The sequence below is a fragment of the Emys orbicularis genome, chromosome 21, assembly GCF_028017835.1.
Source record: "Emys orbicularis isolate rEmyOrb1 chromosome 21, rEmyOrb1.hap1, whole genome shotgun sequence".
Lineage (NCBI taxonomy): Eukaryota > Metazoa > Chordata > Testudines > Emydidae > Emys > Emys orbicularis.
In genome coordinates this window covers 19979059-20006942 of record NC_088703.1, presented here as the reverse complement: position 1 = coordinate 20006942, position 27884 = coordinate 19979059, and the positions used below count along the sequence as shown (strand labels likewise).

Below are 27884 nucleotides of genomic sequence, written 5' to 3'. Positions count from 1 at the left end.
ATACACTCACAGTGTAGGTACACCCCTCCCAGTGTATCCCCTCTCTCTCACACACACTCACACATACACATACACACACACGGTGTACGTAAACCACCACCCCCCGGTGTGTCCCCCTCACACACACTTGGTGTACATACACACACACACACACACACACCCTACACACAGTGTACTCACACAAACACACACATACACAATGTACATACACACACACAGACTGTACATACACACACACACACACACACACATACACGATGTACATACACACACCCACACCTGGTGTACCCACACACACAATGTACATACATGCGCGCGCACACACACACACACACAGGGTGTACGTACACATACACACACACCAGTGTACCCACACACACACACACACACACACACAGGGTGTACATACACATACACACAGAGACAATGTACACACACACACAATGTACACACACGGTGTACCACCCCACCACACACACAATGTACACACACACACATGGTGTACACACACACACACACACGGTGTACCCTCACACACACAATGTACAAACACCCACACCCACGGTGTACCCCATGCACGTGCACGCACACACATACACACACGGTGTGCACACACACACATTATGTACACACACACACACAGGGTGTACCCATACACACACGATGTACACACACACGATATACACACCCAGTGTACCCGCACACCCAGTGTACACACACACACACATACACACACGATGTACACACACCCAGTGTACACACACACACACACGATGTACACACACACACAGTGTACACACACACCAAGTGTACCCCCCCACACACAGTGTACACACATACACGATCTACACACCCGGTGCACATCCAGCCCGCATCCCCCGCGCTCACCTGGCCCTTACTCCCGGGGGCGCTGGCCGGCCGGCGGCCCCCACATGCTCTGCCCCCGCCGCTCCGCTCCTGCGCCGGCCTCAGACCCTCCGGCAGCTGCTCCCCGGGCCCCCAAGAGCCATGGGCGGGGGGGGGGTCTCCTCCGGGAGCCGCAGCAGCGGCAGGGGGGAGCCGGGCGAGCGCAGCGGGGGAAGGAGCCGGAGACCCGGGCGGAGGGATGCAGCAGTGTGGGGAGGGGGCAGAAGGGAACAGGGCCCGGCGGAGGGATGCGGCGGGGGGGGGGGGGGACAGGGCCCGGCGGAGGGATGCGGCGGGGGGGGGGGGGGGGACAGGGCCCGGCGGAGGGATGCGGCGGGGGGGGGGGGGGACAGGGCCCGGTGGAGGGATGCGGTGCGGGGGGAGACAGGAGCCCGGCGGAGGGATGCGGCGGGGGGGGGGGGAACAGGGCCCGGCGGAGGGATGCGGCGGGGGGGGGGGGGGGAACAGGGCCCGGCGGAGGGATGCGGCGGGGGGGGGGGGGGGACAGGGCCCGGTGGAGGGATGCGGTGCGGGGGGAGACAGGAGCCCGGCGGAGGGATGCGGCGGGGGGGGGGGGAACAGGGCCCGGCGGAGGGATGCGGCGGGGGGGGGGGGAACAGGGCCCGGTGGAGGGATGCGGTGCGGGGGGAGACAGGAGCCCGGCGGAGGGATGCGGCGGGGGGGATGCTGCGGGGGGGGGGGGGGAGGAGACAGGAAGGGGACAAAGATCCGGGCGGAGGGATGCAGCAGTGGAGGGGGGGAGGGGCCCGGCGGGGGGAGGGAAGAAGACAGGTGCCAGGCGGAGGGGGGGGGGAGAGAGAAGAGGACAGGGGCCCGGTGGAGGGATGCTCGGGGGCGGGGGAGGACCGGGGCCCGGCGGGAGGATGCGGCGGGTGGGGGGGAGGGAAGGAGACAGGTGCCAGGCGGAGGGATGCGGCGGGGGGGGGAGGGGAACAGGGGCCCGGCGGAGGGATGCGGCGGGGGGGGGAGGGGAACAGGGGCCCGGCGGAGGGATGCGGCGGGGGGGGGGGGGAACAGGGGCCCGGCGGGGGGATGCGGCGGGGGGGGGGGGGAGGGAACAGGGGCCGGCGGGGGGATGCGGCGGGGGGGGGGGAGGGAACAGGGGCCGGCGGGGGGATGCGGCGGGGGGGGGGGGAGGGAACAGGGGCCCGGCGGGGGGATGCTGGGGGGGGGGGGGAGAAGGGAGCGAAAACAAGCTGCGCTGGAGCACGGGGGTGCAGGGATGGGGGGGGGGGCGGGCTGGCTCCGGTCGGATCGCGGGGCTGGACCGGGCCGGACGCTCCGGAAAACGGCTCCGCTCTCGCTGCTGGAGAATCCACGGGAGCTTCCCCCCCCCCCCCGCGCCCCCCACGCGCCGCGGACACCGTGATGTCACGGGCCCCGCGCTTAAAGGGACAGACCCGGCCACCCCCCGCCCTTCCCCGCTCCCAGCCTCCAGCCCCTCCCCCACAACCCCTTCCCCAGCCCCTTCCCCCGCAGCCCCCAGCCCATTGCTTCTGTCTTCCTTCACTCCCGTCCTTCCTCTTTGTTTCTTCCTTTCTCAGTCCTTCCTTCCTTCTTTTTTCTACCCCCCCGACCCCCATCCGCTCATTTCTTCCCCACTCAGGCACTGCTTTGTCTGGCTCCCGGACTCCTTCCTTCCTTTCTTTCTTTCTTTTCCAGGCCCTTGTTCAGGGCTTTGGGGCTCGGCTCCTTGGGTCTCTTTCAGGGGCCGCTTCGCTTTTCCTTTCTTTCTCACTCACCCCCCCGACAAGCCCCCCCCCCCCGACATCAAGGAAATTCACCTTCCTGGACAGTAGGAAGATTTTTAAAAGAGGGAGGTGGGCTGGGAGCCAGGACTCCTGGGTTCTGTCCCCGGCTCTGGGAGGGGAGTGGGGTCTAGTGCTTGGGGGGGGGCAGGACTCCTGGGTTCTCTCCCTGGCTCTGGGAGGGGAGTGGGGTCTAGTGGTTGGGGGGGGCAGGACTCCTGGGTTCTCGCTCTGGGAGGGGAGTGGTGGCTAGTGGTTGAGGGGGGCAGGACACTTGGGTTCTCTCACACACACACAACGATATTTCCCCTTGGATTTGCTTCGAATGCACCTTTCGGGATTCCCCCCCCCCCCCCCCCCAGCCCCGTCCTCCTCCTGCAGCCCTGGAGAGGATTCGATACATGAATGACGCACCTGGGAGAGGACTGAACAGGCGCCCCCTAGAGGGGACAGGCCCTGGCCCCATTCCCCACCCCCCTGAGCCTGCCAGTCCCTGCCCTGGGGCTGTATCCGTCAGTGCCCCTGCAGGGGAAAAGCCCCGCAGCCTCTTCCTCAATCATTAGTAACCTCACGTCTGCTCTCCTCACAAAGCTGCGGAGCCGGAGAATTATAATCAGTATTGTGGGAGCACAGAAGTGTTCTGAGCACGATCAAACGCTGCCCAGACCGAGAGTCGCCGAGATCGGGGCCCCGTCGGCCCGGGCGCTGTCCAGACCGAGAGTCGCCGAGATCGGGGCCCCGTCGGGCCGGGCGCTGCCCAGACTGAGAGTCGCCGAGATCGGGGCCCCGTCGGGCCGGGCGCTGTCCAGACCGAGAGTCGCCGAGATCGGGGCCCCGTCGGGCCGGGCGCTGCCCAGACACAGAGTCGCCGAGATCGGGGCCCCGTCAGGCCGGGCGCTGCCCAGACTGAGAGTCGCCAAGATCGGGGCCCCGTCGGGCCGGGCGCTGCCCAGACCGAGAGTCGCCGAGATCGGGGCCCCGTCGGGCCGGGCGCTGCCCAGACCCAAAGTCGCCGAGATCGGGGCCCCGGGCCGGGCACTGCCCAGACACAGAGTCGCCGAGATCGGGGCCCTGTCGCGCCGGGCACTGCCCAGACACAGAGTCGCCGAGATCGGGGCCCCGTCGCGCCGGGCACTGCCCAGACACAGAGTCGCCGAGATCGGGGCCCCGTCGGGCCGGGCGCTGCCCAGACTGAGAGTCGCCGAGATCGGGGCCCCGTCGGGCCGGGCGCTGCCCAGACCGAGAGTCGCCGAGATCGGGGCCCCGTCGCGCCGGGCGCTGCCCAGACACAGAGTCGCCGAGATCGGGGCCCCGTCGGGCCGGGCGCTGCCCAGACTGAGAGTCGCCGAGATTGGGGCCCCGTCGGGCCAGGCACTGCCCAGACACAGAGTCACCAAGATTGGGGCCCCGTCGCGCCGGGCGCTGCCCAGACCCAAAGTCGCCGAGATCGGGGCCCCGTCGGGCCGGGCGCTGCCCAGACACAGAGTCACCGAGATCGGGGCCCCGTCGGGCCGGGCGCTGCCCAGACCGAGAGTCGCCGAGATCGGGGCCCTATCGCGCCGGGCGCTGCCCAGACACAGAATCACCGAGATCGGGGCCCCGTCGGGCCGGGCGCTGCCCAGACCGAAAGTCACCGAGATCGGGGCCCCGTCATGCCGGGCGCTGTCCAGACCGAGAGTCACCGAGATTGGGGCCCCGTCGGGCCGGGCGCTGCCCAGGCCGAGAGTCGCCGAGATCGGGGCCCCGTCGGGCCGGGCGCTGTCCAGACCGAGAGTCACCAAGATTGGGGCCCCGTCGGGCCGGGCAGTGCCCAGACCCAATCACCGATGTCGGGACACAGAAGAGCCGCTGCCTGCCCCGAAGAGCCCGCAGCATTGCTCTATATTAGCACATGATAGGATGACACAAGGCGCTTTGTTTCCTTACTGAATCCATTTCTCCGCCCCCCCGCCCTTTCCCCCCCATCCCGCCCCAGATCCGCAGGATGGAGAAACCTGAGCCGCAGTCAGTGAAACTAATGGAGGCACCAGGATGGAAATGGAATGGAGAAGAAGCTGATAATTTCCATCGACCTGGCTAGCCCAGTCCTGACTCCCCCACCCCAGCTCTGCCGGTGCCCCTCACTCCCGACCCGCAGCCCCCTGCTAGCCCAGTCCTGACTCCCCCACCCCAGCCCTGCCGGTGCCCCTCACTCCCGACCCGCAGCCCCCTGCTAGCCCAGCTCTGCCGGTGCCCCTCACTCCCGACCCGCAGCCCCCTGCTAGCCCAGCCCTGGGCCCAAGGTCGGAGTCGGATTTCCCCGACCTCAGCACTGCAGGCTCCGAAATGCTGAATGCTCGGTTCTTTCTCTGTCTGCCGGTGTCTGTTTCCAGGCCTGGTACCACCCCCCACCCCCCCACCGCACAGTCCCCTTGAGTGGCTTGCGTGGAACAGGGCAGTGGGGGAAGAGCGGGGGTGGGTGGGTGGCTGGGGGAGCTCCAGCCCCAACAACAGAGGCCTCCCCCACCATTCCCCCATAACCCAGAAAGCCCCCACTGCCTCCTATAGCTCCCCCCGAGAGACATTGCCCCCCCAAATCTCCTCCCTCATAGCGTCCTCCCCCTCCCTACCGCAGTGGCGGCTCCAGCCCTTGGCGCCTCTGCTGGGGGGAGGGGGATGTGGCCCAGTTTGGAAGGGGGGGTGGGGCTCTGCAAAGAACCTGCCTGGGAACCAGCCCGAGAACCAGCAAACTCGTTACACGCATGAGCCACAGAATGAGAGGGGGGAAAGCCCCGCACCCCATTCCCCATCCCCCTGAGCCAACCAGTCCCTGCCCTGGGGCCAGATGGGAGCCAGTGCCTCCTAGAGGGGAAAGGCCCCACACTCCATTCCCCATCCCCCTGAGCCAACCAGTCCCTGCCCTGGGGCTGGATGGGAGCCAGCGCCCCTAGAGGGGAAAGGCCCCGTGCCCCATTCCCTGCCCCCCTGAGCCAGCTAGTCCCTGCCCTGGGGCCGGATAGGAGCTGGTGCCCCCCTAGAGGGGAAAGGCTCCCGGGCCCCCTTCCCCACCCCCCTGAGCCAGCCAGTCCCTGCCCTGGGGCCAGATAGGAGCTGGCGCCCCCTAGAGGGGAAAGGCCCCAGGCCCCATTACTATCCCTGCCTGGAGGCCCCTTTAAATCCCTGCCATGTTCCTGCCCCCCCCCCCATACGCCCAAATTTCATTTCTAAGCCACAAATCTTTTAATCTCCTCCTTGATTCCTACCTTGCAGGCAGCTGCCAGACCCCTGGGAGCTGGGGGGCGGGGGGACAGACCACAGGAATCCAGATCCTCCCTTTGTCCAGATGGGAGGGGTCCAAAAAGAACACCCACTCCCCTCCCCACCAGCCACAAAACCAGGCTCACTGGGCTGGACAGAACGGGGGGGCTTGGCAGGGAAATTGCAAGGGGCGTGAGCTCTGGGGCAGTAGAACCAGCCCCCAATGGGTGCAAGGGATGTCCAGGGAGATCCCGGGGGGTGGGGTTCAGAGCGGAGCCTGGAGGGGGCTGACGGGCAGCATGTGGGGCCCAGAGCAGGATGGGGAGCCCAAGGATGTGGGGACAGGAGCAGCAAACAAGATATGGAGAGGGGCAGCCCCAGCACCCCCTGGACCAGGCAGTCACCCGAAAATCCAGGAGTCCTGGCTCACACCCCCCCCCCAACCACTGGACCCCATACCCGTCCCAGAGCCGGGGACAGAACCCAGGAGTCCTGGTTCCCAGCCCCCGACCCTCTAACCACTGCACCCCGCTCCCCTCCCAGCACGACCCATCAGAAAGGAGCCAGAGGCGCTGCTCATTGGATAAATACCTTTTATACCGAACTGCGGAGCTCAGCCGGGCTCTTTACATCCTGACACAGAGCGGGGGGGGGGGACTTTTGGACTGGGGGGGGTCGAAGACTCAGACCAGGGCTAGACTGAACGAGGGAATAGGGGTGGGGGGGGCAGGGACCAAGAACAGACACCCCCCCCCCCCCCATGGGATATGAGTGGGCCCATCTCAGGACAACAGCTCCCCTCACTTCGCATTCTCTGATCCTGCAGGAAGGGCTGGGAGCCCGGACACCTGGGTTCTCTCCCCAGCTCTGGGAGGGGAGTGGGGTCTAGCGGTTAGAGCAGGGGGGGCCCTGATTAACAGCCCACTCCCTATAGCTCTAACCACTAGACTCCCCTCCCCTCCCAGAGCCAGGCTAGACCCAGGAGTCCTGGCTCGCAGCCCTCCTGCTCTAACCACTAGCCCCCGCTCCTCTCCCAGAGCCGGGGAGAGAACCCAGGAGTCCTGGCTCCCTCCCCGTTCTCGTCACCTCCTCCAGGTGAGCCCTTGCCCCACACCAAGCCTGAGGCTGGGAAGGGTGGGGGAGGGGTGTCTCCTCCAGCCTGGGGATTGTCTGAGACTCTGACCCCTGGGCCCCAGCCCGAGCATTGGGGGGCACAGATGGGGAAAGCCGCGGTGGATTGGCCTGTGCGTTACAGCTGTAAATATAGGTGTGTAGCTATATGTACTCCATGCACCAGAGAAGGGGGTCAATATGTTGGGGGGGGGCATGTTAAGGAGAGACTGAGAAAGCAGCAATTGTCCCCCCCTGACCTTCAAGCTCACCCCAGGGTTATGTACAGGTTCAAAGCTATTTAGTACAAGGGACCCAGCAAGCGGCGCTCTCCCCTGGCAGGCAGGGCTGGGCCTAATGCCCCAGGGCAGTGCTAGGGGGCGCTGTGCTGCAGGGGGGCAGCAGGGGGCGCTCTCCCCTGGCAGGCAGGGCTGGCCCCGGTGCCCCAGGGCAGTGCTGGGGGGGGGGCTGGGCTGCAGGGAGCAGGGTGTGCTCGCCCCTGGCAGGCGGCGCTCTCCCCTGGCAGGCAGGGCTGGCCCTGGTGCCCCAGGGCGGTGCTAGGGGGCGCTGTGCTGCAAGGAGCAGGGGGGCAGTAGGGGGCGCTCTCCCCTAGCAGGGAGGGCTGGCCCTGGTGCCCCAGGGCGCTGCTAGGGGGCGTTGTGCTGCAGGGAGAGGGGGGCTCAATAGGGGGCGCTCTCCCCTGGCAGTCAGTGCCTCCTGAAATCTGGCTCGCAGTTGTTTGGGTGGGAGATTCTCTTTCACTTCCTGTCCCAAACTTTACGGTTTTGCTGCATAGCCATGAAATAGGGCCGGGCAAGGGGTCCCCGTGTACCCACCCCCCGCCCCCCACACCAGAGGAGGCTGCATTTCTGTGCACACAACCCCGGGGGGGTGTCAGACCATGTGGGGGGTAGATGGGGGGGAGCGCTCAGGTTATGGGCAGGTTAAGCCAGGGGGGAGCCGGCGGGTCAGACCATGGAGATGGGGGAGGTGGGGGGGCGCAGCGAGAGGTGCACGAAGGCGGGGTTGATATAGGTGAAGCCCTGAAATTCGCTCTGGTCCAGCCCCGCCATGACCAGCTGGTCCGGCGGGGTCAGCGCCGGCACTGCCCGCGTGAAAAACTTGTCGAAGTTCTCGCCACTCTTCCCGCACTGGGACAGACGGACGGACGGAGGGACAGACGGAGACGGCCCGAGAGAGGCAGACGGACACGGACAGACCACGAGAGACAGATCCAGACAGGGACGGACAGACAGCAAGACAGATGGGGGGGGGGGGGGAAGAGAGAAAGAAGAGCTGGGTTATTTCCCTTGGCCCCCACCCCTTCACTGTTCCCCCCACCCCGTTACGCCAGTCCCGCTCCTGCTGGCTCAGACCCTAGTGCCCCTCCGCTTCCCCCCCACAGCACCCCCTCCCTGCAGTCACATGGGGCTCCCCTAATCACAGACTCTGTTGGGACCCCCGATTCCCCATAGGGCCCTGCACCTGCTCTGGGGGGGCTACGGGGGGTGGCCAGGTGGGGTTGGGGTTCATTGGGGGTGTGAAGAAGGCTGGGTTAGGGGTGGTCACTCTCCAACAGCGGGTGAAGGGCAGCGGGCTGGGGGGGGGCATTCTCCAGGAGGGGGTGAAGGGCGGCAGGATGGGGGGGCAGAGGAAGTGGGATGGGGGGTCACTCTAGGCAGGGGGGTCACTTTCTAGGAAGGAGGAACAGGGAGCGGGATGGGGGGGTCACTCAAGGAGGGGGGGCAGGGGCAGGCTGCGGGGTCACTCTCCAGGCAGGAGTACAAGGAGCAAGATGGGGGGGGGGGTCACTTACCCAGCAGGGGGCACAGGGAGTAGGATGGGGGGAGGTCACTCACCAGGCGGGGGGGCAGGGGCAGGCTGCGGGGTCACTCTCCAGGAGAGGGTTTGGGGAGCAGGATGGGGGGTCACTCTCCAGGAAGGGGGAACACAGAGCAGGCTGGGGGGGGTCACTCACCGGGCGGGGGGTGAAGGGCGGCGGGATCTCCAGGCGCTCCAGGCTCTCCCAGTCCATCCAGCAGAAAAAGCCGTGCTCCCGGATGTCCTGCTCCCCGGCTGGCCCCGAGCCCAGGCGTTTCAGGGGGTGCTTGGTGAGGAACTGGGGGGGGGGGGGAACACGGTGACATCAGCGACACAAAACCCCTGGACCAGCTGATCCACCCCTCCCAGCCCCTTGGGGGCGGGCACCCTCCCCTCACCCCAACTCACCCCGCCACGGCTTCACCCCAGCCTGCCCCTCCCCCAGAAATTGCAGGGGTCAAAGGCCAGGGTGGCGCCCCCCCAGATATCCCTCACCCCTTTGCAGATGGAGACGGCCTCGCGGGACAGCGACTTCGGGTAGGACACCGTGTGCTCCATGATCGCCTGGAACAGCTCGTCCTCGTCCTCCCCGTCAAAGGGGGGCTGGGGGGAGAGCGGGGGGGGGGTCAGAGCCAGTCCCTCCCAGCGGAATCTGCCCCCCCCCCCGCCCGCCCCAGGGCACTGAGGCCAGGCTGCCCCCCCAGCCCCCCCCCCCAGGGTACTAGCACCAGGATTCACCCCCAGCCCCCCCCATAGGATCTATGCCCCCAGCGCCCCCCCCCCCCCAGTTACCTGCCCCGCTAGCATCTCATAGAGCAACACCCCGAAGGACCACCAATCCACCGACTTCCCGTAGGGCTGGTAGGCAATTATCTAGGGCAGGGAGAAAGCAGGGGCAAGTTAGGAGGTTCCAACCCTGTATCACAGGCCCCCAACTCCATGTGGGGACGGGGGGAAACCACCTTATGGCAGAGGAAACTCCCCCCCATCCCCTGCACAAGCCGTGAGCTACAATGTCCTACACACACACACACACACACCCACAGAGGGAGATTTAAAAGGTGCACTTCCCCTTTAAGAGTATCCCCCACCTGGCATAGCAAACTGGGATTTGGGGGAGGAGAACATCTGCAATGGGGGGCGGTGCTAAAGCACAGGAGGCAGGGCCAACCTCGCTACAGCCCCTCCCATTGGTTTATCCCTCCCCAGCTCCCAACCCTAGGAGATAATGTGGGGGGTGGGGGGGAAGGAGTCACTGCCAGGAGACCAACCCCCCAAAAAGCAGACACCCACTGTGCCACCCTGTACCCCATGTTCACTACTTGCATATGGCTATGTTACATTTTGTACAAAGCACGCCTTGTGAGGCATCATTTGAAAACTCATAATCTGCTGAACATCATTGTCCTGTGATAAACTGTGTACCAACATTGTATATGGAGTTATAAGATTTTACGGTATGATTATTACTGAAATGTGTTGTAATGCTGGGTGACACCCACAAGCCAGTTTCTCAGAGACAAAGGCCCACTGGCTCGTCAGAGCCATTACCTGTTTATTCAGACATTCAACAGAAAGGGAGGGAAGGTATAAACAAAAGAATGTACCATTCATATAAAGGACTGATTGCACAGCCCGTATGCCAGGACACTGCCTAACCCCATGACCCAGCAAGGACTTTTCCAGCACAGGGGGCTGGAGCGTAAGAAGGGAGAATACATAACACACAAACGACCTCCCCTCTTCACCTTACATCTCTCTGCTCATAACGCCAATGAATACCGGAAGGACACTGAACCGAGGGGAGTGGGTCTAACTGGAAGGCTTTGCACATGGATTGCAGCAGGTTTGCGGGGGAGAGAAATCCGTTTGCTTCCTAATCTTATTTAGCCGGGTAACGTTTAGGAATGAGCTCGCAGATTTCTCTTTTATTTCTTTTGTAACCAATTCGGACTTTCATGCCTTAACCACGTCTAATCACTGAAAAGCATCGATCTTCCTCTAGGTACCACACGGGTGTTATTCTTGTATCGAAGCTGGTGTGTTTCGGCCGACGCGCTCGGGAAATCTCTCCTCGGGTTAGCGAAGGCTGGTGCATATTCGTGCACAGTTTATGGGTGCAGTGCAGGACACATGCTGGGGCGCAAGGCTGGGGCTGAGGCATTGGCGGGTGTCGCCCTGTGTGGACGTCATGCGTGGCTGGCACAGCAGTGGCGGGCAGACAGTCACGCAGCTCAGCTGGGGGCGACTCCACATCCCGAGGGCTGCGGGTGAGCAGAGCCCCGAGAGGCGGCTGGTCTCTAGCAAAGCAGCGTATGAGGCGCCGCAGAGAATTAAAGGGACAGAGTGTGACGAAGTGGGGGGGTTTCTTGTTTTCGGTGGGGTTTCAGTGGTTTGCATGCGGAGGGGGTGGGACCCAGTTTCCCTGGGTGTTACTGGTTTAACGAGGTGAGGGGAGAGGCAGTGTGTTTTGCAGAGGACCGGAGAGAGGACGTGGGGACACAGCCGATGGCCTGGAGGATGGAGACCCCAGCGACTGGTGACCTGAGACCCCGACCCAGAGACCCAGCTCAGGAGTTGCAGCCGGTTCTGGCCAGTGGGCGGACAATGGGCTGCAGAGTGAGGACCCAGTGACCTAACCAGCCGGTTCCAGCCAGAGGACAGAAGCGAGGAGAGGAGGCCCCAGTTTACGACCCTGTTTACCTGGAGAGAAGACAATGGACAGAGGCGGGGCTTGGGGCCGGGGATCTCAGATGCCCAGCTGGGAAGCAGGGGGGCTCTGGGCTGGAGAGGGGGAGCAGGCAGAGCCCATCTGGAGGCAGAGAGACTGGGATGTGCTGGGCTGAGGGAGGCCAGGTCTGAGGCCCTGAGAGTTTCCTGTGCTGTGTTCAACGCTCAATAAACCCTCCTGTTTTACGCTGGCTGAGAGTCACTCCGGTCTAGAGAACAGGGTGGCATCAACCCCTTCGGGGGTGGAGGCCCCGGGGATCCAGAGCGAGTGGACTCCCTGAGGGGGCCCACGGCAGAGACAGGTGTGCTAAGGCTCAGAGAGGTGCGGCTCCAGGAGGTGGAGGGGCCTGACCCCGAGAGAGAGTGGACCCCCAAGAAGGGCTGTCGCACTGAAAGGGGCACCCCCCACGGACCGCACGGGGCCAAGAGTGGGCACGATCTGTGTGTCCGTGACACAGGGCAAATCAACAATCCAGGCCTGGTACCGCCCCCCCCGGCACTGCACGGTCCCCTTGAGTGGCTGGCGTGGAACAGGGCGGTGGGGGAAGAGCGGGGGTGGGTGGCTGGGGGAGCTCCAGCCCCACCAGCAGAGGCCTCCCCCACCATTCCCCCATAACCAAGTGCTCGGGTTGGGGGTGGGAGGCTGGGGGTGACCCCCCCCCAGGTACAATCTGGACTGTGGGGTCTAGTGGTTAGAGCAGGAGGGCTGGGAACCAGGACTCCTGGGTTCTCTCCCTGGCTCAGGGAGGGGAGTGGGGTCTAGCGGCTAGAGCAGGGGGGGCTGGGAACCAGGACTCCTGGGTTCTCTCCCCAGCTCAGGGAGGGGAGTGGGGTCTAGCGGCTGGATCGGGGGCGCTACCTCCGGGGCGATGTAGTCGGGGGTCCCGCAGAAGGTCCGGGTGGTCACTCCGGGGAAGATGTTCTCTTTGCACATCCCGAAATCCGTGATCTTGATGTGGCCCTCGGCATCCAGCATCACGTTATCCAGCTTCAGATCCCTGTGGGGAGAGACAGGGCTGGGCTCTCGCCTCCAGGGGGCGCTGGCTCCCATCCAGCCCCAGGGCAGGTGGGGAACAGAGACTGTAGCCAACAACCCGGCAGAGGCAGTTTCCACTCACCGATAGATGATGCCCTTGTTGTGCAGGAAGAAGAGGCCGATGGCGATCTCTGCTGCGTAGAACCTACAAGCGGGGGGGGAGGGGGGGAGCCGGGCGGGGGGGGAGGACAGAACAATCAAAGGTGACTTGGAAAATCGTTTCATCACCTTCAACGTCCCTTCAATGTCTTCACTGCTCCATGGCCACAGAGTGTTTCACGGGGACCCCTCACCCGGTGCTGGGATGCAACTGCCTCTGGGGTGGGGCACGGGGGCTAGGTATCCAGGGACCCCGGGCCTGGCGCTGGGATGTGGCCCCTCTGGGGCGGGGCGCGGGGCCTGGGTATCCGGGGACCCCTGGCCCGGTGCTGGGACGCGGCCCCTCTGGGGTGGGGTGCACGTACATGGCATGAGGTTCCTTGAACTTCCCGACCTGCTGGATATGGTACATGAGGTCTCCGCCATTGACGTATTCCATCACGAAATAGAGCCGATCCTGGACGGGACGAGTGAGACGGGGCCATGGGGGACAGAACAGACCCCCAGGACCATCTACCCCAGTATCCCACCCTGTCCCTAGCCCCCAGATCAGCCCCATGGGCCCATCTACCCCGGTATCCCACCCCGTCCCTAGCCCCCGGATCAGCCCCACGGGCCCACCCACCCCTTTATCCCACCCCGTCCCTGCCCCCTGGATCAGCCCCACAGGCCCATCTACCCCGGTATCCCGCCCCCTCCCTACCCCCTGGAGCAACCCCACGGGCCCATCTACCCCGGTATCCCACCCATCCCTAGCCCCGGATCAGCCCCACGGGCTCATCTACCCCTGTATCCCGCCGCCCCGGGGGGTACCGTGGTCTGGAAGGTGGAGTGCAGCTGGGTGAGGAAGTGTGGCCGGTCGCTGAGCGCCAGGACCCGCTTCTCCACCATGGTACATTCCACGTCGTCGTCCTGGATGATCACGTCCTTCTTCAGGATCTTGATGGCGTAGAGCTCGTCCGTGCCCCGCCGCTCAGCCAGCATCACCTGGGGGGACCACAGCCCTGAGCCAGCCAGTCCCTGCCCTGGGGCCGGGTGGGAGCTGGTGCCCCCTAGAGGGAAAAGGCCCCAGGCCCCATTCCCTGCCCCCCTGAGCCAGCCAGTCCCTGCCCTTGGGCTGGATGGGAGCCAGCACCCCCCTGAGGCAAGGGCCTGGTTGTCTCTCTACTGCAGGAGGCCAAGGGCCACTCTAAGATCACAGCTTTGGGGATATGCAGGGAGAACGCCTTCCCCAGAGCGACCACCCTGACCTTCTGCGGGACCCCGACTACATCGCCCCGGAGGTAGTGCCCCCGATCCAACCACCAGACCCCACTCCCCTCCCAGAGCCGGGGAGAGAACCCAGGCATCCGGGCTCCCAGCCCCTACGGCTCTAACCCACCAGCCCCCACTCCCCTCCCAGAGCCGGGGAAAGAACCCAGGCGTCCGGGGCATCCTCACCTTGCCAAAGCTGCCCTTCCCCAGCACCATGAGGAAGTTGAAGTCGGAGATGTGGAAGCGGCTGGTCCCGAAGAAGCTGCCGTGCTTGGAGTCCGTGGGGCTGGGGGTGGGCGAGGGGCCCGGGCCGTGGCGCACCTTCTGTGGAGGGCAGAGATGGGGCACGGTGAGGGGCTAGCCCCAGCCTTGGGGGGAGGGGAAGCAGGTAGGGGGGGCAGGGAGAGCTGGGGGGGGCAGTAGCCACTGGGCCGACACTGGGGCCCTGGAGAAAATCTGCTCCCGGGCAGGGGAAGCCTGGAGCCCTGACCCCGGTCGGCGGCAGCAGCACAGGGCAGGGGCCAGAGCTTCTCCGGTCTTGGGGATGGGGCGGGGGGGGGGGGGAAGAAAGGAGCAAACAAGTTGCAGGGTTGCAGCGGGGGGGTGGAATGGGGCGGGACCATGGGTAGAATAGGGGCGGGGGCCCGGGGAAGGGGCGGGGCCGTGGGCGTGGCCACCAGCAGAAGGGGCGGAACAGGGGCAGGGACGGCAGGTGGAAGGGGCGGGGAGGGCCCCCCCCACACACTTGCTCTGGCCCAGGGCCCCAGGAAACCTTAATCCACCTCTGCGAGGAGAGCTGGAGGGTGGGGGGAGGGGAATGGGGCAGTCATGTGGCTCAGGGTGGGGGGTAGGGTGACCAGACAGCAAGTGTGAAAAATCGGGACAGGGGGTGGGGGTAATAGCAGCCTATATAAGAAAAAGACCCCAAAATCAGGACTGTCCCTATAAAATCGGGACATCTGGTCACCCTAGTGGGGGGGCACCATGATGGGAACAGGGGCAGGGGTGCTGTGGGAAGGGCTAGTTGTGGGGTTCGGGGTGACAGGACAGGGAGTGAATGGGGCAGGCACACAGCAGGGGGTCAGGAAGCTGTTGGGGGCCAGGGTGGGGTTGGGGTGCCTGGGGGCAGAGTGGGGGGGGATTACAGTCCAGGGTCTCTCCCCCAGAGGCAGCCCCCCCTTGCACAACTGCACCCCATGGGGGAGTTGCACCCCCCCGAACCTTCCCCCACCCCTTTACCCACCTCCTCACAGAGGGGGATTCACTGGGGTCCCCCCAAACCCAGAGAGCAGGGATCCCCCAAACTGGCCCTGACCCCGCCCACCTGTGCCAGACGGCTCCAGTCACTGCCCCCCCAACAACAAGCCCCGCCCCCGGAACCTCAGAGACTGTTTCCAAGCAACAGGAGTTGATTAAAGAAATACTCGGAGGGGGGCGGGGGGGGGGGATTGGGAGCCCCAGGAAATGTGAGACCAATGAGGCCAGGAGAGTGACACAGAGAGAGTGGGGAGAGAACCCAGGAGTCCTGGCTCCCAGCCCCCCCTGCTCTAACCACTAGACCCTGTGCCCCACTGGGGTTGGCTTGAGGCTCTTTGCTTCCCTCTGCTGGAGAGAGGGGGAACAGCCACCCAGATCATCCCCCCCCCCCGCGCCCCAGGCGTTACCTGGTACAGCTCCAGGGGGTAGTTACAGGCCTGCAAGAGAGAGGGGGAGAGGGTCAGTGACCGAACGCCGCGTCCCCCAGCCCAGGAGGCCCCACAGCTGCTGGGGACAGGGAGGGAGGGAGGCCGGACCGGGAATCTGTCCCCGGGCACCAGGGTTCATGCCCCGACTCCACAGTCCTCTGGGCTTTGGGGGGTTATGTCACAGCTGAAAGATGGGGTCCCTGTGGTACAGTACCCCCTGTCGAGCTCCCCACCCCGCTCCCTGCAGCCCAGCGCCCGCTAGTGCTGTGCTGGGGCAATGGGACCAGTCGTCCCCCCCCGTCCCCCCCCCCCTGCAGCACATGGGAGTTTCTCAGTCTGCCGTCCAATAACTGAACTGGCCCGACCCTGCTTAGCCAGCGGGGCAGGAACAGGAGAGCTTTGGGGGAGGGGTTACCTCAAATTTCTGCAGCAGCCCACAATTTTCGGCATCAGCCACAGGGACATTGTAATACTCCCCCTCCTCCTGGTTGAGTAACTTGTACCTGAGACAGGGACAGAGACAGGCACAACACCGGGGGGGGGGGGGGGAGGGAGGGGGGCGTGGGGCAGGGGGAGAAACAAAGAAAGAAAGAAAGAAAGAAAGAAAGAAAGAAAGAAAGAAAGAAAGAAAGAAAGAAAGAAAGACAGACAAAGGAGGGTGCAAAGAAAAAAGGGAAAGTGTACAAAGGAGCGCAAAGAGTGAAAGTGTGCAAAGAAAGGAGTGAGAAGAAAAAATGAAAGTATGCAAAGAAAGTGAAAGGGAAAAGAAAGAAAAGGTGAAAGTGTGCAAAGAGAGGCGCGCAAGGGAAAAGTGAAAGCATGCAAAGAAAGTGAAAGGGAAAAGAAAGAAAAGGTGAAAATGTGCAAAGAGAGGCGCGCAAGGGAAAAGTGAAAGTATGCAAAGAAAGTGAAAGAGCACAAAGAAAGAAAAAGTGAAGGGGTGCAATGAAAGTGAGAAGAAAGAAAGTGAGAGTGTGCAAAGAAAGGAGTGCAAAGAAAAAGTGAAAGAGCGCAAAGAAAGTGAAAGTGAAGGAATGCAAAGAAAAACAAGTGCAAACATGTGCAAAGAAAGAAACACGGAGTGCACGTGTGCAAAGGAGAAGTGTGACAGTGCAAAGAAAATGAAAGCCGCAAGTGCAGAGGGGACGCAGGTGGAAAGGCCAGCGGTGCAAGAACCGCACGGGGAGGGAGCACGGGGACGCGGCAGCGCCGAGGCAGCCGGGCACAGCCGCCGGGCGCAGACAAATACCCAAACAGACAGAACGGTGGAGAGAGAGAGCGAGAGTGAGCCGTGGGCCTGGCTTCCCCCCTCCCCTGCACACCGCCCCCGGGCGCAGCCCCCCCCCCCCACTTACCATCCGTCCGCGTGTCCCTTCAGCAGCTCCGACACGCCAAAGGACATGGCTCCCATGAAGTCATTGCGTGAGGTGCGGTCCCAGTCCCACACCTCGACGGACAGCCGCCGCTCCACATCTCCCGGCCTCAGCGTGCTGGGGGGGGGACGACAAGGGGAGGGGGATTAAACCACCGACCCAGCCGCCTGCCCCTTTAAGTGGGGGGTGGGGGTGAACGTTTGCCCTCTGGACAAGAAGTGTGGATAAAAGCCCTACTACTGCTGCTGCCAGGGCAGGGGGGGAATCTTCAGGAGTGGACCGGACTGCATTGGAGGGGCTACAGAATCCTGGTTTATTTTGGGGGGAGGAGGGATCGTGGCTGACCGGGGGGGGGCTACTGTCCCCCCAACCCCAGAAGAGGAGGGGGGGCACTCTGGGTACATGGGGAGAGTACTTGGGGGGGGGTTAGGATACAGACACCCGTGGGAGCTCCGGCAGGCTCATGTTTCATGGCTGTGTCCAGACACCCGTGGGAGCTGTAGGACCCCCACATCTCCAGTCCAGGCACGTCCCCACGCCCACCCATGCCCGGGGCACTCACAATAGGAAGGTCTCGTTCCACACGGGGTTCAGAGTGGATTTCACAGTCCGGGTTTTCTGCTTGCTCACGTTCTTGGGGTCCGGGATGAGCTTCAGCTTCACGTAGGGGTCCGACAGCCCATTGGGGTCCATGGGGATGAGGTTCCGGGCCTCACCCACTAGGAGGGAGGGTCCACAGATCAGCACGTGGCACTGAGAGCTCAGTCTGACCCCCTTCTAGGAGCGGGGGCTGGGAGCCCGGACTCCTGGGTTCCATCCCCAGCCCAGCAAGGGGAGTGGGGTCTAGTGGTTAGAGCGGGGGGAGCTGGGAGCCAGGACTCCTGGGTTCTCTGCCTGGCTCTGGATGGGAGTGGGGTCTAGTGGTTAGAGCGGGGGGGGGGGGCTGGGAGCCAGGACTCCTGGGTTCTCTCCCCACTGCTGACTGTGTTATGTTGATCCCAGACGGCAGTGTACATGCTGTGGTATTCTGTGCCCTCCCGCCCACACCCTGGCCCGGGGGGAGCAGGACCGTGGTGGTGGTGGCGGAGGACGGCGTGCAGGGAGCTGCCAAGGAATCCCCGTTATGTAAGCATGGCTGGATGGGTTTCTTTCCACCTCCTACATGCTCCCGCTGGGAGTGCGAGAGTGCGAGGGAGGGTGTGAAGGGGAGAGGAGGAGAGTGCTGAGCTGCAGAGCCGGGAATAGAACCCAGGAGTCCTGGCTCCCAGCCCCCTGCTCTAACCACTAGCCCCCACTCCCCTCCCACACCAGGGAAAGAACCCAGGAGTCCTGGCTCCCAGCCCCTCCCGATCCAACCCACCAGACTTAAGCTGAGAGCACCTGGCAGCACAGCGCCCCCTGGGGCTGGCAGTGACCGCCAGGAGAGAGCCCCCTACTGAGCAAATCCCCACCCCTGCCCCACTCCCAGCCACCCATTGCAAAGCGAAATCCAAGTCACCACAGAGCCCCCTACTGAGCAAATCCCCACCCCCGCCTCACTCCAGCCCACCCATTGCAAAGCGAAATCCAAGTCACCACTAGGTGGCAACGTTAGCCACTAAAAGAGGAATAGATGGGGATGGGGGGTGTGGGGAAGGATGGATGGATAGAGAGGAGGGGGGTGGATGAACGGATGGATGGGCAGAGAGATGGGAGGATGGATGGATAGATAGATAGAGACAGATGTGGTGGGGGAACGGAGAGACAAACAGAGATGCAGGGGGAGGGGTCGGAAAGACAGACAGCTGGGGGGGGGTTGGAGAGACAGACCGACAGCGGGGGGGGGGGGGTTGGAGAGACAGAGACAGCGGGGGGGGGGGTTGGAGAGACAGACAGACAGATAGCTGGGGGGGGGGGTTGGAGGGACAGACCGCTGGGGGGGTTGGAGAGACAGACAGACAGACAGCTGGGGGGGGGGTTGGAGAGACAGACAGATGCCGAGGGCGGGGGTTGGAGGGACAGACAGCTGGGGGGGTTGGAGAGACAGACAGACAGCTGGGGGTGCCAACCCTGCTGTGCTGCGGCTGAGACGCTCCCTCTGGCTGGCGGCCGACGGAGGCTCTGAACCCCACACGGGCGCTCGGGTTGCCTTGAACTTTGCTGTGTTTGGGGGGGGGCAGGAGGGGTAAGTCAGGGATCCAAATTTGCAGTGATCAGAGCTGGGGCACCCAGGACGCAGCCCCCCCCACCCCACCCCCAGCCTCTTTCCCAAGCTGATCCGTTCTAGCCAGGGCCTCGGGGCCCCAACCCCAGCGCCCACTTTGCCCCCACGGCATGGCAGCCCCTCGCCATCCCCCACAGCAAGCGCCCGGCCCCTGGGGGTCTCCGTGGGGAGACCCGGTGATGGCCGAAGCCGAGGCCTGTGGAATAGACAGGTCCGAGCGCCGGAGCAAAGCCAGCTGGGGGCAGCGGCCAGGAGAAACCCCCTCCAACGGCGTAGGTAGCGTCTACACCACAGCAGGGCCCGAGCTCCAGCCAGGTGGCGTCGGTTCGAGTCCGACGCTCGGCCGAACTCAACGGAGATCTGCCCCGGGCGGGCCCGGACATCATCTGGGGCAAGCCGAAAATTCCAAACCCGCCCCCCGAGCCCCCGTACCGAAGACGCGTATCTCCTCCCCGCCGAGCGTCTCGATGCGGAGCTGCAGGCGGCCGCGGCGCTCCGTGTGATCCACCCCGCACAGGCTGGGCACACTCTGCACGCAGCGCTTGTGCACATTCATCTCACAGCCTGCGGGGGGCGCCAGAGAGTGAGGGGGGAGAAGGGTTCTCGCCCCTAGGCCGCCCCCCCTCCCCCGGCAGCCCTAACGCCAGGGTTGGCATCTCCCCCCACCTGCCTCTGGGCCTCGCTCTCCCCCATATCTCGCTCCCCCACTCCCAGGCCTTGCCCTACCCCCACATCTCGCTCCCTCCCCCACTCCCATGCCTTGCCCCTCCCCCATATCTCGCTCCCGCCCCCACTCTCAGGCCTTGCCCTTCCCCCCGCAACCCACCACCACCCCACATCTCGCTCCCCCACTCCCATGCCTTGCCCCTCCCCCACATCTCGCTCCCGCCCCCACCCCCAGGCCTTGCCCCTCCCCCACATTTCGGTCCCCCACCCCAGGCCTTGCCCCTCCCCCACATCTCCATCCCAGCCCCCACCCCCAAGCCTTGCCCTTCCCCCCGCAACCCACCCCCACCCCACATCTCGCTCCCCCACTCCCATGCTTAGTCCCTCCCCCACATCTCACTCCCACCCCCACCCCCAGGCCTTGCCCTCCCCCCGAAACCCACCCCCACCCCACATCTTGCTCCCCCATTCCCATGCCTTGCCCCTCCCCCACATCTCGCTCCCGCCCCCGTAACCCCCAGGCCTTGCTCCCAGGTCTCCCCCGCCCCTCTGACCTCACTCCCAAATCTTGCTCCCAACCTGCCACAGCCCCCAGGCCTCGCTCCCACCCCCTCTCTGCCTCCCTCCCCCCAGACCTCATGCCCACTGCCCCCCATCCTCCAAGGCCTTGCTCCCACCCCCTCCCTGCTCACCCCTGCCCCTCCCCATCCCCCCCATCTTGCTCCCGCCCCCCCCCCCCGCCCACCCTCGCTCCCCCACTCACAAGAGCACTTCATGCCCTGGTGCACCAGCCCGTAGAGCAGGGAGCCGCAGTGGTCGCAGAAGGTCGGGCTGCTGTAGCTGTGGCTCTTGAATTTGTGCTTGTTCCGGGGGTCCTGGGGAGGGGGAGCAGATAGATCAGAGCCCGCCCCCGTGCGCAGGCAAGGGGGGTGCGAGCTCACGGTCTGTGCAGGCACCGAGTGTGAGCTTGCACGGGGGGCGTACAAGGCTAGCCACAAAGACCAGAGGTGCAAGTGGGAGGATGAACGTTCTCACCCAAGGGCATGTCTGAGTGTGCTCACGGGAGCTGGCACAGGGAACGGGCCTGCCTGTGCCAAGGCTGGCGTGTGCACAAGTGTGTCGAAGCGTGCAGACGTGAGCTAGCACGGGGCAGGCGTGAGCGTGTGTCCATGTACACATGTGAGCTTGCACAAAAGGCTTGCATTTGTATGCATGTGCAAGGGGTGTTAACATGAGCTTGCACAGGGAATTGCATGCATGTGAGTGTGCAAATGTGAGCTTGAATGGGGAGTGGGTGTGGATGTGCAAAGGATGGAGCATGCACAAGTGTGTGTCAGCATCCCCGAGTGTGCACAACTTGCATTGATGCATGCACAAGCATCTAGATGTGCACAAGTGAGCTTGAATATGGTATGTGTGTGTGTGTGCACACACACGTGAGCTTGCATGGAGGGTGTGCATTTGTGTGAATGTGCAAGGAATGTAAGCATGAGCTTGCACAAGGAATAGCACAAGTGTGTGTGCAAATGTGAGCTTGTATGGGGAGTGGGCATGCATGTGCAAAGGGCAGAGTGTGCATATGTGTGTCTAAGCGTGCATATGGGAGCTTGCACAAAGGAATGCACTAGCATATCTGCGTGTGCAAATGTGAGTTTCCACGGAGAGGGTGCAAGTGTGCAGGTGCGTGCAAGGGGTGTGAATGTGAGCTTGCCCAGGGAACTGCACGAGCACTTGTGTGCGCATGCAGAGGTGAGCTAGCACAGGGTGAGCGTGCAAAGGGGGGAATGTGAGCTTGCAGAGAGCCTTGCACAGGTGCCCAAGGGAGAGTTGCACATGGCAGGCACGTGTGTGTGCAAGGAAGGAGTATGAACCAGGGTGGGGTGTGTGCATGGAAGGGATACGACTGCTAACAACATTCCCGCTTCCTTTCCCTCCCGCCCTCTTCTCCTCTTTCACCTCCCTTCCTCCTTCCCCCTTTCCAGGCCAAGGACAGTAGAATCTGGGCCGTGTCCGTGTTTTCCACCGTGCTCCGCCCCCCACTCGGGCAGTAAAAATAGCCCATGAAATTGGGACGCTCACCTGGGGGGTGGGGGCGGAGCTGCCTCCTTCCCCACCGAAGTATTTCCTCCAAAGCCAGGGACAGAACCCAGGTGTCCTGGCTCCCTGCCCCCCCATCCCCGCTCTAACCACTAGACCCCACTCCCCCCCCCCCCCCCAGAGCTGGGGAGAGAACCCAGGCGTCCTGGCAACCATCTGTCACTCACATCTGTCTGGGGTCCTTTCCCGGCTCCCGGGCATTCGAAGGTGACAAATTCATGGCACCGTTTGTGTACGACGAAGCTGCAGACTTGGTGGGGTGGGCAAATGGGGGGGCAAATAAAGCCATTAGCAGAGCAAGTTCAGGACAGTGCTGTGACACACACACCCCGCACCCCGCCCCATTCAGACCCCTCCCAGAGCCCAGATTTAGGGCAGGGAAATCCTGGATCAACGGACCCCTCGATTCGTAGGTTTATAGCACCTTCTCTCTGCTGTGGGGGGCGGGCCCCCCACAACCCTGGGACAGCCAGCACCAGAGGGACAGGCCAGCTGGGGGAGTAGGGGACGGTTTGGGGGTAGGGGTGCATTTGGGGGGGAAGGCTCGGCATGTTGGGGGAAGGTTTGGGGGTGAATTTGGGGGGCAGGGCTGAGGTTGGGAGGGAAGGTTCAGTGGGGTCGGGGTTAAGTTTGGGAGGGATGTTTCGGGGGGTTGAGGAGAAGATTCAGGGGTTCGGGGGAGTTTTGGGGGACAGGTTGGGGGAGTCGGGGGGAGTTAAGGGGATGGGTCAGGGGAGTTGGGGGAGTCAAGGGGACAGGTCAGGGGAATCGGGGTGATTTGGGGGGGACGGATCAGGAAAAGGCTCAGGGATGAGTCAGGGGGACGGGTCGGGAGAAGGCTCAGGGACAAGTCGGGGGAGTTGGGGGGATGGGTCTGGGGACAGGTAAGGGGAGTCGGGGGGACGGGTCAGGAGAAGGCTCAGGGACAGGTTGGGGGAGTCGGGGGGAGTTGAGGGGACAGGTCGGGGGGAGTTGAGGGGATAAGTCGGGGGGAGTTGAGGGGATAAGTCGGGGGGATGGGTCGGGGGAGTTGTGGGGACAGGTTCGGGGAGTCAGGGGGACAGGTTGGGGGAATCGGGGTGATTTGGGGGGGACGGATCAGGAAAAGGCTCAGGGATGAGTCGGGGGGACAGGTCGGGGGAGTCAGGGGGACGGGTCGGGAGAAGGCTCAGGGACAAGTCGGGGGAGTTGAGGGGATGGGTCTGGGGACAGGTAAGGGGAGTCGGGGGGACGGGTCAGGAGAAGGCTCAGGGATGGGTTGGGGGAGTCGGGGGGAGTTGAGGGGACAGGTCGGCGGGAGTTGAGGGGATAAGTCGGGGGATGGGTCGGGGGAGTTGTGGGGACAGGTTCGGGGAGTCAGGGGGACAGGTTGGGGGAGTCGGGGGGAGTTGAGGGGACGGGTCAGGGGAGTCGGGGGGAGTTGAGGGGACAAGTCGGGGGGAGTTGAGGGGACAAGTCGGGGGGAGTTGAGGGGATAAGTCGGGGGGATGGGTCGGGGGAGTTGTGGGGACAGGTTCGGGGAGTCGGGGGAGTCAGGGGGAGTTGAGGGGACGGGTCAGGGGAGTCGGGGGGCGTTGATGGGACGGGTCAGGGGAAGGCTCAGGGACGAGTCGGGGGGACGGGTCGGGGGGGACGGGTCGGGGGAAGGCTCAGGGACGAGTTGGGGGGACGGGTCGGGGGGGACGGGTCGGGGGAAGGCTCAGGGACGAGTCGGGGGGACGGGTCGGGGGGGGCAGAGGACAGATTGGGGGGGTCGTTTCTCTCCCCTTCCCCCTCCCGCAGCATCTTAAGGCTCCAAGGAGCGAGACGGGGAGATTTGGAAGACGGGTCTCCATGGAAACAGGCAGGAGCAGAAACCACAAGTGCCAGGAGCTGGGGGGGCGGCAGATTGGACTTGGGGGGGAGTGGGGGGGGCTTGACTCTCCCTGCATCCTCGGAGCCGTCCAGCCCCCCCATGCCACACGGGCTGCTCCCTGCTCCCACTGCTAGACCCAGAGCCAGGGATAGAGCCCAGGAGTCCTGGCTCCCACCCTCAGTCAAGCTTTCTGCCCTGGGTGGGGAGTGATGGGGGCCCCCAGGGATCTGGGCTGGGACGAAGCAAACTCATTACCTACGCGGGAGGGGGATGCAATGAACAATCCCCCCTTTGGGACTTGCCTGATGGCTCCCATGGCAACAGCTCCCCCACATTGCCTCCCCCTGGCCAGCTGCACCAAAAAGTGAAGGGAGGGGGGTGGGTGTCTGGGAACCTGCTGCATCCCACCTCTGCCACCAGCCACCCCGGCTCTGCCTGTCTCCCAGGGGGCCGAGGCTCCAGGAGGGACCCCTGCTCCTCCCACAGCCCTGAGCTCCCCCTGCCCAGGGTCCATCCAGAGTCCTGTTGCTCACACTCCCGCCCCACATAGCCACACGCACCAGCCGTACCCTGGGGCAAATACATGCCCCCTGCCGTTCTCCCCTCCACACACCCCATGTGCACGCTCCCCCCAATCACGACCCACCTTGACAGTGCCTCCTGCACACCCACCCCTGCACACACCCCAGAAATGCTCCACACCCCAGGGCCATCCCCGTGCACACCCAGCTAGGCTTGTGCAAACGCACCCCTGCCTCGTGCACACCTTTCCCCCGCACTGCTGCACTAATACAAAGGGTCTGCATGCACACCTCAATCCACACTCAGTCCAATGCACACAAACATGCACACACTCGTCCAAATGCAGACACCACACATTTGTGCAAAGGCATGCACTTGTGCACATGCACACATTCACCTGCATACTCCTGTGCATATGTGCAAACGTGCATACTTGTGCAACCCCTGCACGTGTGCAAATTCACCCACTAGTGCACACACCCTGCATCCTTGTGCAAATGCATACACTCATACAGATGCACACCCATTCACACCCCCAGCCGCCAATCCCACAGATCTGCGCCCACCAGCTCTACCTCGCTGCACCAACACACACGTGTGCAAAAGTCAGCACACTCATGCCCACCACCAACATGTCTAGCCAGTCGCACCAACAGTCTCCACATGCACCCACCCCCACCAGTGTGTAAAGGCACCTGCCACTTAGCCTCCGGCCACACACTTGTGCAAGGGTGTCTGTGTCACACACACCCCACGTGCCATCTCGGCACCTGCACACCTATCCCCACACCCTGACACACTCGTACACAGCCCCGGCAGCTTGACACTAACACCCCACTTGCTCTTGCACACCTGGCCCCCAAATACATCCACCACCACAGCCTTCCCCCCAGCACCATGCACAACCTGTCATGCCCCCCTCGTGTGCACACACCCCCACCCACTGTCACACCCACCCCCATGTGCACACCCCCCATCCACCCGTCACACCCCCCTCCAACCACCCCCATGTGCATGTTTCCCCCATCATGGCCCCCTCCACACACACCCCAGTGAGGACACTCTAAGAACCACCCCCGTCCCATCCATTTAGTCTCCCGCCCCCCCCCCCACCACCACTTAACAGTCATATCCCACCCGGGCCTCACGTTGCCAGCTGGGGGAGGGGCAGAGTCCCCTAAAAACTCTGCCCCCACCTGCCCTAGGACTGGCAGGAACCCCCCCTCCCGCCCACCGTGCCCAGAGCTGCTCATCGCTTGGCAACCGCTCCCCCAGTTCATCACTGGCCAATCAACCGCAGAGCCACACCCCCATTCGGAGCATATGGGGATTTCCCCATTATCCCCCGCCCCCACACACACACACCTGCAGGAGGGGGGAGGCAGGAAGAAATCTCCCCACCCCATCCAGAACCCCCAGATCCCCTACACAGCCGCCCAGCTAGCCGCACAGGCCTCCTACCCCGTACGAAGCCCCCCCCCCCATACCCCATAACCCCCACAGAACTCCCCTAAACACAAAACCCCCAGATCCTCCACTCCCAGCCCCCACAAATACACACTCTCCTCTCAGAGCCAGGCAGAGAACCCAGGCGACCTGGCTCCCAGCCACCCCTCTGCTCTAACCCAGCAAGGCTGATGCCAAAGCCGCCCCCCATCCCTGGCTCAGGGACTCTGACCTCCTGGCCAGACACCCAAGAGCAAAACAATCCCACGTCACTGGAGAGAACCCAGGAGTCCTGGCTCCCCTGCTCTAACCACTAGACCCCACTCCCCTCCCAGAGCCAGGGAGAGAACCCAGGAGTCCTGGCTCCCAGCCCCCCCTGCTCTAACCACTAGACCCCGCTCCCCTCCCAGAGCCAGGGAAAGAACCCAGGAGTCCTGGCCCCCAGGTATCAAAGAAGCTTAAAGAATAAAGCATCGAGCATTTGAAAGGTCACCCGGTATTAGCTATTTTGGGGCTTTTTAAAAACAGAAACAGAATTTTCCAGCCAGTCCCTAAAATAGCCGGAGTCAAGAAATCTAGTTCAGAGCCTAGAGCGCCATGGGCTCTGTGCTGGGAATGGGCGGCAATGTTCCCCCCCCCCCGCCTCCCCGACATGCGACCACATCTGGGGTGCGGCACGGGGGCTGGTTATACCATCACCAGTAGCCAGAAGAGAGGACCCCAAGGCTGAGAGTGGGAGTGACGGTCTCCCCCCCAGCATGGCTCTCAGTGGAGCAGGGGGGTCACTGACCCTGCAGGCTGGGGGTCTCTTACCTAGACACTGCAGTCCCTGCTTCCCGATCCCCCTGAAAGCAAGAGAGCAACACAATGTTACTTTGGAGCTCACCGCTGCAGTGAGCTGCCCACACTCAGCTCACCCCAATACACATATTTAACATGCGCCCCACTCCTCCCCTCCCCCAACATCTGCTATGCCACAAAGTAGGAGGCTGGGAGCCAGGACTCCTGGGTTCTGTCCCCAGCTCTGAACCAACCAGTCCCTCCAGATATGCTAAGACTAAAGGAAGGGTGGGAGCAGCAAACCCATGGGGGGGGGGGAGAGAATGGAGTTGGGGGATACTGGGGGGGTCTCACCAGATGAAGTCAGTGCAGTGGCTCCAGAACGTGGGCTGGGGGGATACTGGGGGGGGGGGCGCTGGGGGGCACTAGGAGGTGCTGGGGGGGCGCTAGGGGGGTCTCACCAGATGAAGTTGGTGCAGTGGCTGCAGAACGTGGGCTGGGGGAATACTGAGGGGGCACTAGGAGGTGCTGGGGGGGCGCTAGGGGGGGTCTCACCAGATGAAGTCGGTGCAGTGGCTCCAGAACGTGGGCTGGGGGGATACTGGGGGGGCGCTAGGGGGCACTAGGAGGTGCTGGGGGGCGCTAGGGGGGGTCTCACCAGATGAAGTCCGTGCAGTGGCTGCAGAACGTGGGCTGGGGGGGCGCTAGGGGGCACTAGGAGGTGCTGGGGGGGCGCTAGGGGGGTCTCACCAGATGAAGTCGGTGCAGTGGCTGCAGAACGTGGGCTGGGGGAATACTGAGGGGGCACTAGGAGGTGCTGGGGGGGCGCTAGGGGGGTCTCACCAGATGAAGTCCGTGCAGTGGCTGCAGAACGTGGGCTGCTTGAAGAATCGCGCCGTGAATTTGTGGCTCTTGACCTCGTGGATCAGCTTCTGGCGCAGCGCCCCCTTTCGGCAGAAGAGCGGCTTGGTCAGGCACTCCAGCTCGGTGGGCGAGGTGACCAGCGCCATGGCCCCACCTGGGCCCCCCAGCCTCGGGCGGGGGGAAGAAAGACAAAACGAGGAAGGGGCCCTGGAGGGATGGAGGGAAGGGAGGGACTGGGTGGATGGATGCAGTGAAGGGAGGTCGAAGGGATGCACAGAACAGAGCGGGGAAGAGAGAAGGCGTGGGGGGGGCGGAGGGGTGCAGGAGGAAAAGGAGAGTTGGAGAGAAGAGGAGGGAGGGAGGGAGAGAAGGGGAAGAGGCAGGGGACGGAGGGATGCGAGCAGGGGTGATGGAGAGAAGGGGAGATAGAA

The 27884-nt window shown here is 63.8% G+C and overlaps 1 protein-coding gene across 1 annotated transcript; it reads right to left on the bottom strand.

Moving 5' to 3' along the window:
- Positions 1 to 7990: 7990 nt before the first annotated feature.
- On the bottom strand, positions 7991 to 27599 carry PRKCG (protein kinase C gamma). Its single transcript, XM_065420818.1, has 18 exons — positions 27433 to 27599; positions 26623 to 26654; positions 22154 to 22236; positions 20653 to 20764; positions 19656 to 19787; positions 17583 to 17739; positions 17003 to 17137; positions 16063 to 16150; positions 15627 to 15656; positions 14149 to 14286; positions 13522 to 13695; positions 13074 to 13165; positions 12692 to 12754; positions 12433 to 12571; positions 9636 to 9716; positions 9339 to 9446; positions 9001 to 9141; positions 7991 to 8173 (listed from the first exon to the last, which is right to left on the bottom strand). Exons 1-18 carry the CDS (start codon positions 27597 to 27599, stop codon positions 7991 to 7993), a joined length of 2055 nt encoding a protein of 684 aa, XP_065276890.1.
- Positions 27600 to 27884: the final 285 nt, after the last annotated feature.

Coding starts and splice junctions, on each gene's coding strand:
- PRKCG (XM_065420818.1), bottom strand. CDS start 27,599: ATGGCGCTGGTCACCTCGCCCACCGAGCTGGAGTGCCTGACCAAGCCG. Junction 20,765..22,153: donor GGAAAGGACCCCAGACAGAT/GTGAGTGACAGA, acceptor CCCCCTCCCCAG/GACCCCCGGAACAAGCACAA. Junction 14,287..15,626: donor ACCCCCTGGAGCTGTACCAG/GTAACGCCTGGG, acceptor TGCCCTCCACAG/AAGGTGCGCCACGGCCCGGG.